General features: G+C 38.9%; 1 protein-coding gene across 1 annotated transcript in view; it reads right to left on the reverse strand.

The window, feature by feature from the left end:
• Positions 1–15,073, reverse strand: part of PIK3C3 (phosphatidylinositol 3-kinase catalytic subunit type 3) — a 132,954-nt gene extending 117,881 nt beyond the window's left edge. Inside the window, exons 1-3 of the mRNA XM_025886650.2 lie at positions 14,914–15,073; positions 11,342–11,530; positions 6,925–7,068 (exon numbers count right to left, since the gene is read on the reverse strand). Of these exons, the coding sequence (XP_025742435.1) occupies positions 6,925–7,068; positions 11,342–11,530; positions 14,914–14,981 (401 nt within the window). The 5' untranslated portion in view covers positions 14,982–15,073. The remainder of the gene's footprint in view (positions 1–6,924; positions 7,069–11,341; positions 11,531–14,913) is intronic.
• Positions 15,074–15,460: the final 387 nt, after the last annotated feature.

Raw genomic sequence — 15,460 nt, forward strand, 5'->3', positions numbered from 1 at the left:
AAACAAGACCTTTCAAACAATTTAAATTCTATTCATAAAGCATCCTCCCAAAGCTCAAAGAGCAAGCTGTTGACTGCAATGATAAGAATAAGACTACAAGTGTGTGCAGGTGAGGAGGCAAGTCCATTTTGCACACCCTCACATTTAATAATTTTTCAAATAAGGTACATGGTAGATATATCGATATGGTATTTTTAACTGTTTTTTTGTAAAATGTTTACATAAAATTTTTAAACCATTACAATCATGTTATGGAAAATTTCTTCACAGATTTTCCAAAGGTAACAAAGAGGATTTTCACTGATTATGTATTGTATATAAGCAATAATGCCATAAACAATTAGAATGGGAATGATAAGTGATCGTTACAAGCTCATGAACACAATAAGGGTAAGGTATAACCGCACTTGCTATAAGGTCTCTAAGGTTGGCAATAAACAGGTACTATCCAGCAACCATATCTGCAAAAGCTTACATTGGAGGCCCGATAAAAAATGCACTGACTGGGGGCGCCTGGGTGGCTCAGTTGTTAAGTGTCTGCCTTTGGCTTAGGTCACGATCCCAGGGTCCTGGGATCAAGCCCCATATCGGGCTCCCTGCTCAGCGAGAAGCCTGCTTCTCCCTCTCCCACTCCCTCTGCTTGTGTCCCCTCTCTCGCTGCGTCTCACTCTGTCAAATAAATAAATAAATAAATCTTCAAAAAAAAAATGCACTGACTGGTTGTAAAGAATCAAAATTCTCAATATTTATTTATCATATTAAAGATCAAAAAAAAGTTAGATTACAAAAAAGCACACATGCAAGCCTTTTATAAAGATCACTTTCTTTCAACTCCAGTATAGATTCAACATCAAGTAGACCCGCTTAGTCTCTAGGAAATTGGGTATGGTGAAGCAATAATGCCACTTTAGATGAATATCCTTAAATATACCTGGAGAAGCAGAAGGCCTGCCTTTCTTCTCTCTACCTCTGTGTCCCCCAGTGAATACTGTGACTGGCTGAATGTAACTAAATCAAAAATAAGTACATTTGGTGGGAAGTCAGTTTACTAAATGATTTAAGCGCCTTGGGATGGATCTGGAGAGAAGATTTAAGGATATGGGATGTGGAGGGGTAGGGGTGATGCCAAGTGACTCAAATGATCAAGTAAACATATTACTTTCTTTTGACACTAATGGAAGCTTTGCAGAGTTACACGGCCTCCAGGTGGCAAGCCAGAAGATGTTCAGAGCATTGTGTCCACTTGGGAAATTAAGCCAAACAGGCAAGACAAAAGAAACAGCATAGCAGGATCTCCTTCAGACTCCAGCAGGGGCCCCAGCAACAGCTGCTGCTCCCACTCCCAGGGCCAAGCCACTACAGCAGTCACCGCCCTGACTTCCGAATTTACATCTGGAAAAACATCTGCAAGACAAATCTGCAGCTTGCCCATGGTTTTTTGCCAATTCAACTTACGGATCAATCCATTCTTTAGCTACTTAGAAATCTCACAAGCTAAACTTTGAAAATGAAGACAATTAGTTATTCTAGCTGTATCTTAGGAGATCAGTCTTTCAATTATTAATTACACTACACTCCAAAAAGCACTGCTTCACACGGACTCAAGTGTACCAAAGAGACATTAGCAAATACAAGAGTTGGTAGTCACAAGGTTCCCAATACTATATGACAACTACTATACACTCTGAAGACCACTTTTTCAAAGCTACTAAGTCCAGGGGCGCCTGGGTGGCTCAGTCATTAGGCGTCTGCCGTGGGCTCAGGTCACGATCCCGGGGTCCAGGGATCGAACCCCATGTCGGGCTCCCGGCTCGGCAGGAAGCTTGCTTCTCCCTCTCCCACTCCCCCTGCTTGTGTTCCCTCTCTGCCAAATAAATAAATAAAATCTTTTAAATAAATAAATAAATAAAAGCTACTAAGTCCATACCAGGACTATTTAGGGGAAAAGGTGAAGAACAACTGGTGTGACGTCACTGTTCAAGAAACATCTGGGGGCACCTGGGTGGCTGAGATGGTTGGAGCGTCTGCCTTCGGCTCAGGTCACGATCCCAGGGTCCTGGGATCGAGTCCTACATCAGGTTCCTGGCTCAGCAGGGAGCCTGCTTCTCCCTCTCCCTCTGCCTCTGCTCTTCCTCTTGCTCTCTCTCTCTCTCTCTCTCTCTGTGTCTCAAATGAATAAATAAAAAATCTTAAAAAAAAAAAAGAAAGAAACATCTGAAGAAACTACGGTCTAAAGCACTATTTCCCTAAGTCACAAAAACTGTGCTGGCACATGACATGATTTTTAATGGTCGGTGGAAGAAAATCTGCACAGGCTTCCTTCTGAGGACACCCAGAAGACTGATGTTTTCTCTCCCTGAACATCTGGAGCAGCCTGTAGAGAAGCAGCTGTGACCCAGCAGTCCAAGTGGACATGTGCACCCTGCCACAGCGTCAGGAACATCCTGACCAGCTGCACAGAGCACCAGTACCAGAAGCTGCACACAAAGTCCAGTCCTGTGCTAGGGGATGCCTGAGCTTGTAGCCACTGCAACCCACTTCATGACCTCAAGAAAAGTCCCCAGGACACACAGAAAAAATGAGTTATTTTAATTCCATAAAATGTCTTATGCTTCTTTTTTCTCAGGTGAGGGTCAATATAAACATCAGCCTAGAGGGAACTGAAGTAGGTGATCCAGCTTTTCTGCATTCCTTCACCACTGTTCAAAGTATCCAGAAACCTCTACTAAAATCTGATGTTATCAATTGGCTAACTGATGACGAACAACCATGTAAGAGTTGGACTGATTAACAAGGAAAATGTTGATGTAAAACCTTACCTTTTACCTTCAATTAAGTGACAGTGAGCTAAGTAACTGACTAGGCACAAAAAGAACCATTCTAATTAAAGAAGGACTTTCTCTGTAGGTATTGTTTATGTATTTTGCAAATCAAATACATTTACTATTATTTATATTCCACTGCAGTTTTTTTTTCCTTGTTTCCAAAACCTAATAACATATTTATTCTATTGTATTTAATCCTTACCCATCAATGTCAAATATTACTTGCTTTCCATGTATATTAGGGATATTAAGCTTTTGCTTCAAACTAAATTCAAGGTAAAAAAAGAAGTGAGCTGGTTCAAATAAAAAATCAAGTACATGAGAGACTATGGACTCTGAGAAACAAACTGAGGGTTCTAGTGGTGAGAGGGGTGGGGGGATGGGTTAGCCTGGTATTAAAGAGGGCACGTATTGAATGGAGCACTGGGTGTTATACGCAAACAATGAATCATGGAACACTACATCAAAAACTAATGATGTAATGTATGGTGATTAACATAACATAATAAAAAAAATCAAGTACATAAGAGTATACTTAGTACAGAGATAAGGCAGGAATTCTGAAAGTAGTAAGTCAACAACTCCTATTTGAGAAACCCTGTTCTAAGCGAGGAAATGTCACAGAATCAGTACTGCTCTCCAACATGTTATACATGCATCTGACATCTCCGGTGTTCAGGACATGGAAGGACACCAGAACCTACTGTCCAGTTAGGAGAAAAGAGATGACTCTCCAAGATTCAAAGTCTTAATTTACTTAATATTGGAAAAGCGAATTTAAGTCCCACTTAATTGCTACTACTACCTTCATGGAAATATCTGGGGTTTAACTACTTCATAAAGTAGAACAAATACTACTGATTTATCTTTAGGCCCATTTCCAGCATGGTTCGGATGGAAAGTAAAGGAAGTTGTCTTTTACTGGGATTCATACAGAAATACAAATAAAGCGAGCAATGGGATGAAGTCAAGGAAGAAATTCTGAAAACTGCAAGCCTATGTCTGACAAGTCCATTACTATGAAAAGGTTAATGCAGTGTTTTGCAAGCTGTGATCCATAGGTCAGCAGAATCACTCAGTGCTTACTAGAAATGCTGAATCTTGGGCCCCATCACATTCTTACCAAATTTAATGAGAACACAGGAAGATGCTTGTCTAGTGAGCTTACCAGGTGCTTCTTACTCATAGGTTGATTACTACTGACTTCATGTACTTTTCAGAACCTTGCCAAAAGTCAAGTCAAACCACATCACAAATGTTATCACAAATGTTATCCTGAGAAAGAGTTTGTTTGGCTTTAAGCAGTTCATTTCATTCCACTTCTGTGGAAATTTCATCTCACACTTACTGTCTAGTCAGTGTCTCCTGACACTATATCCTAAGGTCATCTAAAACGCACAGGTATACTAAAAGAGGTGCTTTTATGAGGGAACCTCCAGTTGATTATTCCAGAAGGCGAACCACTTATAAAGAGACCAAGAGGAAAAACCAAGAGCTCTATATGGTAACTGTTCTCAAGAACATTTAACCACTAACTATAAAGTAAGAGTAATAAACTGTTGCCCATGTTTCTTCTGTGTGGCAAGCAAACCCCACTCTAGTAAAGGAAAAAGGAAAAAACACTCTGGAAAAGGAACAATACTGATTTAATAATATGTCCATTCTACTGTAACATTCTATTTTACCCAAATTATATCTAATGTGTCAGACTATGTCTAAATTTGTTCTTGCATGTATTTCGGTAATAAATATCTAATAGTTACATTAAACTAAAATACCTTCATATTACTAAGCAACCAAGCTATTCAAAATGAAATTACATCTAGGTTTTATTCATGAATAAATATACATGATGAATTGAATATATAAGGGTACCATTTCAAAATATTTGAGAACAATGGCAAATTTAATAGTGTTAAGACAAATAACTAACCATTTGTTGTTTTTTTTTTAAAGTTGATTCCCAATATATCACTCCTTTCACAAAAGTAATTTTAAAGATTTACTTATTTATTTGAGAGAGAGAGAGAGAGAGAGAGTGCAAGCAAGAGCACAAGTGGGAGGGGCAGAGGGAGAGAGAATCTCAAGCAGACTCTGCACTGAGTGTGGAGCCCGACTCAGGGCTCTATCTCAGGACCCCAAGATCATGACCTGAGCCAAAACCAAGAGTCGGATGCTTAATTGACTGTGCCACACGGTGCCCCTCACAGAAGTGATTTTAGATGAATCAAATATTTAAGTGTAAAGGACTAAAATCATAAGAAGAAATATTTTTTAAAAACAGAAAAGGACTGGGGCACCTGGGTGGCTCAGTCAGTTAAGTGTCTGCCTTCGGCTCAGGTCATGATCCCAGGGTTCTGGGATCGAGCCCCACACTGGGCTCCCTGCTCAGCGCGGAGCCTGCCTCTCCCTCTCCCGCTTCCCCTGCTTATGCTCTCTCTCTCTCTGTCAAATAAATAAAAAAATCTTTAAAAAAAAATAGAAAAGGACTTTCTAAAACATTAAATTCACAGGCCATAAAAATAAAAGCTGATCAATTCAACATAATTTAAGATGCATGAATGGCAAGCAAAGAAATACATACTAACTCAAAAACAAGTCAAATAGGAAATACAGTACTTGTAACATGTAACATGGAAAAGGCTAATTTCATTAATCTACAAAGATCCCCATACATTAATAAGAAAAATGACAACTCAAAAAAAAAAAAACAGAATTTCATGGCACATGATTTACATTTCAATTTTTGAAAAAAATTGGCAAAGGACATCAAAAAGCAATTGACAGAAACATATACACAAGTAGTAAATGAACATATCAAAATATGATCATCTTCATTTACATTTAATGATGTGAAAATTAATTCAGGAGATAAAATTTTCCAACTTTAAAATGGACAAAAACTAGTAAAGTTTGATAATACCTAGATTTTGCACTGAAAAGAATTAGGGCTTCTTTCAGAGATTCCAGTTCCGGGGTAGAAAATTGCCAAATGAGCCTGAAATAGCTTGTCCACCAGAAAGCAAAGAAGCTACCAATGACTACTGGAGTACTGTCAAAAAAAAAATATGGGATCAGCTTGAAGGGACTCTTATGACCAAAAATGGGAGTTTTTGAGGATTATTAAGACTAAAGACAGCAATTAATTGAAACATTCCAGAAATGTTTAAGACTAAAAGTTCATGACAAAACTTAAAAACAAAAAGAAAAAGAAAACCAATCATCAAATATGCAAGTTACCAGGACAACAACTCATTCTTAAAATTGGTAAAGGGGAAAAAAATTGAACATTCACCTGTCTTTCCTACATGAACTGTATACCAAAGTAACTCAATACTTGAGGAAAGACCATGTTCTTTAGTGGAAAATTCCAGTTAATAAACACAGAAAAGAATAATAGAATATCACCAATTCTCGGGGTACCTGGGCAGCTCAGTCAGTTGGGTGTCTGCCTTGGGCTCAGGTCATATCGGGCTCCCTGCTCAGCGGGGTGTCTGCTCTTCCCTCTCCCTCTGCCACTACCGCTGCCTGTGCTCTTGCTCTCTCTCAAATAAATAAATAAAATTAAAAATATATATATATCACCAATTCTCTAAAAGTAGAGATTCTTCTGGGAAAGAGAAAAAATACCCTTCAGGATTATGCTTTTGGTTTTTTTACAATTAGCTTCTATTATCTGTAAATTTTTAAAAACTGAGTTGACAACTTTCTATTATAATCATTATTAGCAAATGTGTGCTTTTAAACCCCACTTATTGTCCTGTCACTATTTTGAGAAAGCAAAAAAAATTCTATTAACAATGAAGTTACAGTATACATCAAAGGGCCATCTTGCTTTTTCTAGCAAGATTTTAGTTTCTAATGACTATTTTTAAATAGAAATCACATTACCAATCACTAACAGGTTTCTTAATTAATCTATCTGCATATCCCATAGGAAATATGTGTCAAATTCAGTCTCAAGAATGAAGGAATCATATGTACCACATAGGTTTTCACTTCCTACGACAGAGAGAATCAGACTGGGTATAAACTATTCAAGCTCTCCCAAAAAGAAAAGCTCTCCCAACACTCCTACAGAGAAGACAAAAATGCTTACCCATATTTTCCAAAGAGTGAAACTGTTGTTCCTCCCACAGGCACTGCCTTCCCTGGTCCATACACATCCCATACTGTGAGGGCCACCTGGGCATTCCTGGGCAGGTCAGGGTACTTTACAGGAAGTTTCAGCCATTCATTCCAGCTATGGGAATAAAGTCAACATAAACATAATACTAAGGAAATAAAATGTGTGTGTGTGTGTATATAAACTTCCTTTTAAATTAACAAACCATATAAGATCTCCCCAGAGAAAGTGTCCCAAAAGATTAGGTTAATACTACAAAAAATGTGGCACTTACCTTAATTTTGATGTAGGCAACTTCAAGTTTAAATACAGAACTCATGAAAAAAATTTTTGAAAAACCAAGCTTACAAAAATTAACACTGGTAAATTCTTTAATCAAGAAATTCAGGAGGTGCATGGGTGGCTCAGTGGGTTAAGTGTCTGCCTTCTGCTCAGGTCATGATCCCAGAGTCCTGAGATCGAGCCCCATGTCAGGCGCTTCTCCTGCTCCCTCTGCCTCTCCCTCCCTGCCCCACTCATGCTCTTGCTCTCTCTCTCTCTTTCTCTCACTCAAATAAATAAAATCTTTAAAAAAAAAAAAGAAATTCATACAGTGTCACTAAGACACAAGGAATGTAATAATGGCTAATAAAAATCTGGGAAAACACAAACCTATCAGAACCAAACTTGTTTTGAACCAAACTGTAATTATCTATAAGCTTTCTCCAGAACACAGTTTTATATTATAAAGAGAAAAAAACTCAGAATTATTCAAAGAGCTGCTATGGATAATATTGTCCTATAATATACAACAGTACCTCAACAAAGCAGAAAACAACAACCAAAACCTTAGAGGTCAAAGTAGACTATCCACTACCTTCATAACATGAAGAAGTTATCAGACTGCTTCGGACAGACATGTGACAATTTTTAACATGAGATTTTTCTGTTCTTCGAGTCATTTCATTAATATTGATAAGGCTTAGCCATCCGTTTTTTTATGCTTCTAAAGCATATTTGTATATATCACTTCACTAAGGAATCTTTGTTCTTAATAATTTAGTCATGACAGCACAGCTCTTCTTTTAAATTCTCTATTCATCTCTGCAAATTTTCTTCTGCATTCAAACTTTGCACTGAATCTATTTGATAATTTCAACTCCCTTAAACAACAGATGGCTTTTAAAATCCCAAAAGAAAACTATGCAAACAATACACAAATACCCAGCAGACACACAGAACTGTTTCTGTTTACTCAAAATTATTCTGTTTACTCAAAATTATTATCCAAGGGTCATATCCCAGTCTAGGTCAAATATATCTGCATTGTAAGAAAATGAACAGAATTTTCAAAAACTTAAAGGACAAATCATTTATATCCATCATATAAATTCAAGGACCTATAGGAAAATTAGACATGACTACCAATTTAAAGGAGAATCAAAGACATTAAATCCTTTTCTTCTATGAAGTTCTTAAAAAAAAAATAAATCATATGCTCAAAAAAGACATTCTCCACTACAGATAAGCTTGAAGAAGTAAGTAAATTTATTTAATTATTATCCACACAGTGGGCCAAATTGAAAAGGTAAATACTAACCAGTTCATCTTGTGACAAGGGAAAAAAACAGAGATCAATTAACACAGGCTAAAGTTAGAAAAATCTGCAACAGTATCTAAAATGAACTATGAAAATTCTTACCTCTATATTCTGTCCTTTGCCTAGAAGACAATGCTTATGATCAAGCAATCATCTGCCTCAAACCTTCTGCCATCCAAAACCATGGCCCCCACACCTTTTTAAATCAAAGTAACTATACTTTAACTTGCTTTATACCAGACTTTTGCAGAAGAGTTCTTTTGAAGAAAATGAACCTGCAGCTATAAAATAGTTTCAAAACTACCTTAGATATTCTAGAAATTATGGAAAGATTTGATCAGAGATCAAAAAGCTGTGAATTCTGAACACCACTTTGTTCTCTTCCTCCCCGTGAATCATCCCTTCCCCACACCCCCAACTCTCACTGAGCTTAAGACTAAATCCACCTGGCGCCTGGGGGGCTCAGTCAGTTAAGTGTCTGCCTTGGGCTCAGGTCAGGACCCCGGGGTCCGGGGACGGAACCCCTAGTTGGGCTCCCTGCTCGCAGGGAATCTGCTTCTCTTTTTCCCTCTGCACCCCCCGCCCCCTGTAACTGGGGATTTGCTTTTTCTCTAATTTTCTTTATTGCCAAGGCATGGAACAAAACCACTATACATACAATTTCCCTTACAAGAAAGGTGGAATTCACCATAAATGTTGACTGTCTAGACCTAAATTTGTAGTTTTAAGTCTTTTTTGAAGTCACAAACGACCTCAAAAAATCTAACAAAAGCTTTGAGTTCTGTCCCTGTAAAAATGCACAAGATACAAAATTCTGCAGACAATTTCAGGTTTGTACAGATTTCCTGATTCCAGTTTAAAAAACCTGATACAGGGATGCCTGGGTGGCTCAGGTAGTTAAGCGTCTGCCTTCGGCTCAGGTCAGGATCCCAGGGTCCTGGGATCAAGTCCCACATCAGGCTCCCTGCTCAGCAGGGAGTCTGCTTCTTCTCCCTCTGCCTGCCACTCCCCCCGTTTGTGCACACTCACTCTTCCCCCACCCCGACAAATAAATAAAATCTTAAAAACAACAAAAAAAAAACTTCTAAAAAATATTCAGATACAATTAAGGAATCCTGGTCCATTGTTTTAGATGTTACTACGGTACTATAGTTTTCTTTAAAAAATATGCAGAAATACAGTTAAAATGATATAATATTTGGAATCTGCTTCAAAATAACTATGGGGATAGATGAAACACAATTGGCTTTGAGTTAGTAATTACTGAAGGTAGGTGATGGGGCCTTGGAAGTTCATTATACTATTCTCTCTATATTTACAGGTTTGAAATTTTCCAAAATAACAAGTGTGTGTGTGTGTGTGTGTATACATACATATATATATATATATATGTATGTATACACACACATACATACATACTTGGGTGTGTTTGTATGTGTTTATAGCTATCCACAAAAAGACTACTAAAGAAATTACACCATTAAAATAGTTGGTTTCAATGTAGCCAGATCACTAGGGCTCAGGATTCTGCTCTCTGAAAAATCCTTTCCAGCCTACTAGACCACACCTAGTAAACACAGGGCTGTACACTCAAATACAAAACCTGGTAATCCATTGGTCACACCTTGTCTTCATTAACACTATGGGCATAAATTCTTCCCTTTAGAGGCGCACAACCCGTGTATCCTGCATTGAGCCTCCCAGGGTGCTGAATAACAGTCACTGAAGGAACAACAAAACTGTGCCACATAATCTATCAAATAAGAAGAGACAAGACTGGGCGCCTGGGTGGCTCAGTCGTTAAGCGTCTGCCTTCAGCTCAGGTCATGACCCTGGGCTCCTGGGATCTAGTCCCACATCAGGCTCCCTGCTCAGCAGGAGGCCTGCTTCTCCCTCTCTCACTCTCCCTGCTTGTGTTCCTCTCTCGCTGTCTCTCTTTCTGTCAAATAACTAAATAAAATCTAAAAAAGAAGAGACAAGACTCTAAAGTCAGGACCCACAGAAGTGTTCTGGAAAAACAGGAACTTCATGTTCATTATATTTACCTTGCATCCCAACAACAGTTTGCTAATGTACCATGCTCAATAAACCATGAACTTTAAGAAAAAAAGTTAGTTTCATATTTAAAATAATAATAAAAATCTGATCAGAACAGATGACAACAGATATTTCTGTTGTCTGAGAGATTTCATCAAATCTGAGCACCAAATGTCAGGCTGGACAACATTTCAGACTATCCAGAAATGTTCACGTGTTCAGGGCATAGAGTGGTAGAAAATGTAAAGATGTTACACGTGTATTTTTGGTTTGGGTCATTTTGTGAATCAGTCAAGTTCTTATAAAAATATGTCAATATACTGAATACAAACATAAATTCACTTCTACCTAAATAATATTTAGAATACTACTATATATAATACTTTATCCCATCTGGGTAGGTCGCTGCTTTAAACTACTGGATCGGGGCGCCTGGGTGGCTGTTGTTAAGCATCTGCCTTTGGCTCAGGTCATGATCCCAGGGTCCTGGGATCAAGGCCCGCACTGGGCTCCCTGCTCCGCGGGGAGCCTGCTTCTCCCTCTCCCACTCCCCTTGTTTGTGTTCCCTCTCTAGCTGTGTCTCTGTCAAATAAATAAATAAAACCTTAAATAAATAAATAAATAAATAAATAAACTACTGGATCAATGCTTATAGGTATTAAATACAATTTTTTAAAAAATTTCCTCTGTAATGCCTACCAAATCATACTTACAACACCTATAAAGAAATGGGAGAATAGTCTGGAACCCACCATATGCAAGACAACAACTTACTTCCATCTTGTACTAAATGCTTTGTAGGATGTTCTCACAGGCAAGGCCAGAGGCTTCCCTTCTGCAAAAACTTGACAAGTAACATAAAGGTCAGAGCATGTCTCTTGGTACAGTCCTGAAAACTTCAACATTGGGTCTTCTAGAACAGCTTTATAACTCTTCTGTTCTCTCTTCCCTTCCAAACTTCCTCTGGAGGCATAAGAACAATAATGTTTAGACATATTTTTTTAAGCATATACACAACAAATACTAAGAACAGGTTATGGTTGTATCACAGTAACCTTCTGCTACCTCAACATTTTCTTGTATATAAAATTAAAGTCACTTTTACATCTAATAAAGGTCTCTTATAGTCCCAACATTCCTAAGATCCTTCCAATCTTCACCAACATATTTCTCTATTTTAGGCTTTTATTTAATTTTAAATCCTGTCACCAACTCTTGATCTACCTTCTAGACATCACCAGCTCTCCAGGCCTTTGTTTCCCTTTACTAATTTCAAGCTGAGCACTTATTCATGTATTCATTCAACAAACATTCACTGTACCAGGCACAGAGGACCAAAAATGAAAGATAAGATAAACAACACAGCATTACATGAAAATGTTGTCTTTGCTTCCACTTACCTTTTTTTTTAATCTTCCACTTACTTTTAACTGAATGTTTTCTATTACTCTTTCAATTTTGCTAGTGTATAGATATATTATCTGATCAGTTCTTTAAATTAAAATACAATGTTATAAGGCATAAAAGATATGTACAAGACATTAAAAAAGAGGTAGGAACATTGCTTGGACATCAAGATTATGTCAAATATTGTGCCAGGGATTTTATGTACTCTTTCTTACTTTTCACCCTTTTCTCATTTTATAAATAATGAAGCGGACACTCAGTGATCATTATTCAAGATAACAAAATAAGTAACAGAGCTGGCAAAAGAGGCCAAAGTGGGGTGCCTGGGTGGCTCCGTTAGAAGTCTGCCTTCGGCTCAGGTCATGATCTCAGGGTCCTGGGATCAAGCCCCGCGTCAGGCTCCCTGCTCAGTGGGGAGCCCGCTTCTTCCTCTGCCCCTTCCCCTGCTTGTGCTCTCTCTCTAAAATAAATAAATAAAATCAATTTAAAAAAAAATAAAGAAAGAAGCCAAAGCTAATGTCCTTCCTTCCTACTACAGAAAGACGTACCAAAATGTCTCAGGAGCACGTAAACTTGCTTGGGAGCCAAGAGCTTAGTATCCCAGACAGATGCATGAAATGAGCTCAAACAATATATGGGCGATGAGAGCCAAAACAGTAGGGAGTCGTCCCAGATGAAAAGAACACTATATGCAGATGCAAAGAAGCAAGAAGGTATGTGTTGGGAAACGACAAGTTGTTTGGTATAGCTAAAGCATAAAGCTCATGCGGTAAAGAAGCTAAAGATGAGAATGAAAAGTAGGTAGAAAATGAAGCTAGTAGCCACCATATTCAGTACAGTGCCCAACACAAAGTGAACATTCAAAACTTTGTTAAATTATTTGAAGTGAGAGTAATGTAATCAGATTTGTACTTTTGGCAGGAGTATAAAACATAATGGAGAGGAAGGACTGAAAAGCAGAAGACTTTCAGTCCACATTAAAAAGGAAAAAGGTAGACTAAGGCCAGGGTTGTGGGGTAAAAAAGGGGGCATGGATCAAAGATATGAAGGTGGATTTAAGACGATTTGTAAATGATTAAACAAAGAAGGTAAGAGAGGGGTGTGTGCAGAACTCAAAGTTTCCTGTCTTAACCAACTCGATGAATGATGCCAACAATCACCAAAATAAGTGACACAATACAGGAAGATCAGAATCAGAGGGGTAGGCTAATGACATGCCAGTCTCAGACAAGTTGCTTTGGCACATCCCAAGTGACCATGTCTCGCGGGAAGTTTGTTATCTGGTTACGGTGTAAGAAAAGAGACATCAAAGTGCAACTTGTTATTAAAACTGTCACAATAAACTAAAAACCTGGGGAGAATAAATTGAATTAAAGAATTCATTATTCTCTCATTATATGATTTTCTTTTTTTAAAGATTTTATTTATTCATTTCAGAGAGAGAGACAGAGAAAGCACAAGCAGGGGGAGAGGCGGAGGGAGAGGGAGAGGCAGACTCCCAGGTGAGTTGGGAGCCCGACATGGGGCTCAATCCCAGGACCTGGAGATCATGACCTGAGCTGAAGGCAGGTGCTTAACCATCTGAGCCACCCAGGCGCCCCTCTCATTATAGGATTCTAAGTTGATACTTCCTGCCCCCAGTGATCAACAATGGTAGTCTCAGAAGCTAAAAGACGGTTAGTACTGAATTTTGCCCAACTTCTAATTTATGCTTTAACTTTGCCTCAAAATACCCAATGTGTGTGTGTGTCTGTTAATGACAGACCAGTGTTTTTTACTTTTCTTCTTTCCTTCTAAGATTCAAAAGTTTCAAAAAAAAATCATTCATATGTCCAAGAAATACTGAGAGGAATGAAACTGAAGGACAGCCCTTTACCAAACGACAGTAATACAGTCCTATATAAGCATCTAGTGCCACATGCTGTAGAAATTTTCTGAGGTGTGTAAATTATTTTACAAAAGTATAGTTTGGTGGTTGAAATACCATTTTTACTATCACCACAAAATGGATAGTAAAAGATTTGTCAGAGTCTGAAGTAAGTAACTTCTGAAAATAAGAACAACCTTCAAAGCTGCATCTGACAACTGAGAAAATGTATTCACTGCATATATCCAGCCCTTTGCCAGAGGCACATTAGATGAATATTGACTAAACATATTATGAATGATGATATGATTCATAATTTGTAATAGCTTTCACATATGAAAACACTTCTATAAGACTGCCTTAAAATGGACATAATTTCCAACTCAGTCCTACCCATCCCCAATCTCCAGTCCATTAATCTCATCTCAAGATGTCATGCTCTTGGCCTTTACTTCAACTGTGATGCTCCAAGATCTTCCTGCAAGGCCTTTCCTCTTATCTTCTGGACTCTTTCCAATTGACACCCTCATCTTTGACTCCCAACTTCCCTGGGTAAACAACGCCACACTGTCCCAAGATTCAACCTAAGCCTCCATCACCTCCCGTGATTCTAATACTGTATCCACATACTCATCTTATTCTCAACTACCAGATCAGCTCTCCATCATTTCTGTAGCCTCCATTCCACCTGCCAGCCTGTTCTAAAGTAAAGATCTTCCAACTATTAATGGCGGGAAGGCAACTTTACGACTTGACTTCTTAATCTGTAAAATGCAAAAACCTTCAAAAGGTTGCTCTCAGCAGCAAAATGCTTTGAAGAAAGTAAAACACCGTGGGACTTTAAGGGCATATTCCTACTGCTATCCTTCTCCCAGAGACCTAGTCCTCAATCCTTTCACAAGGCCCCCCCTCTCTATGCTCCGGTTCTCCTCCGCTTCGCTGGCTACAGCCCTCCCAGCCGCCCCCAGGACCGCCTTCAAGCTAATAACCATCTTCTCTCCACCAACCCACAGGCTCCTGTCTCGGCGTCCCTAAGCCCCAGCAATCCCAGTCACTGTCCCGATTCTCTTACATCTTAAGCTGCACGTTGATGTCCAGGTCACAACTGTAGATGTAGTGAAACTTCTCCGCTTCCCCCATGGCACCCTCTGCAGAAGCGGCACCAACCGCTAGAAGAAAAACGCTGGAAAGTCACCGGGAGAGAACAGGCTGAGCCCCACAGCACAGGCGCTTCCGGTTCCGCCTCTCACGCTTGGTGCCACCAATCCCTGCCCGGAGCGCGACCCGACGCAGCGGAACTCCCCGCCCAACTTTTCCTTCTGCGCATGTGCAAAAGGGGCCCAATATATTCCTTAAGGGTAGGATTACGGAAATACAGCCTATCTGGTTACATTCCAGGCTTCCTGTGTTTTTCCTGTCTTTAAGAGAATTTTTTTTTTTTTTTTTAAAGTAAAGCTGTCGTTTGAGCTTGAGCTGTTCCTAAAAATCAAAAGAAAATTCGACTCAGTCTTCATTGGTTGCAAGCTAAACAGAGAGCAATCACAAGAATTAGAATTTTGCCAAGTTTTATTTCCAGTGGCCTTTCGGAAAATTGCAGATTTAATTTGCTGTCTCAAGGA

The sequence above is a fragment of the Callorhinus ursinus genome, unplaced genomic scaffold (assembly GCF_003265705.2).
Source record: "Callorhinus ursinus isolate GAN/ISIS: 27379988/994484 unplaced genomic scaffold, GSC_fseal_2.0 scaffold11, whole genome shotgun sequence".
NCBI lineage: Eukaryota > Metazoa > Chordata > Mammalia > Carnivora > Otariidae > Callorhinus > Callorhinus ursinus.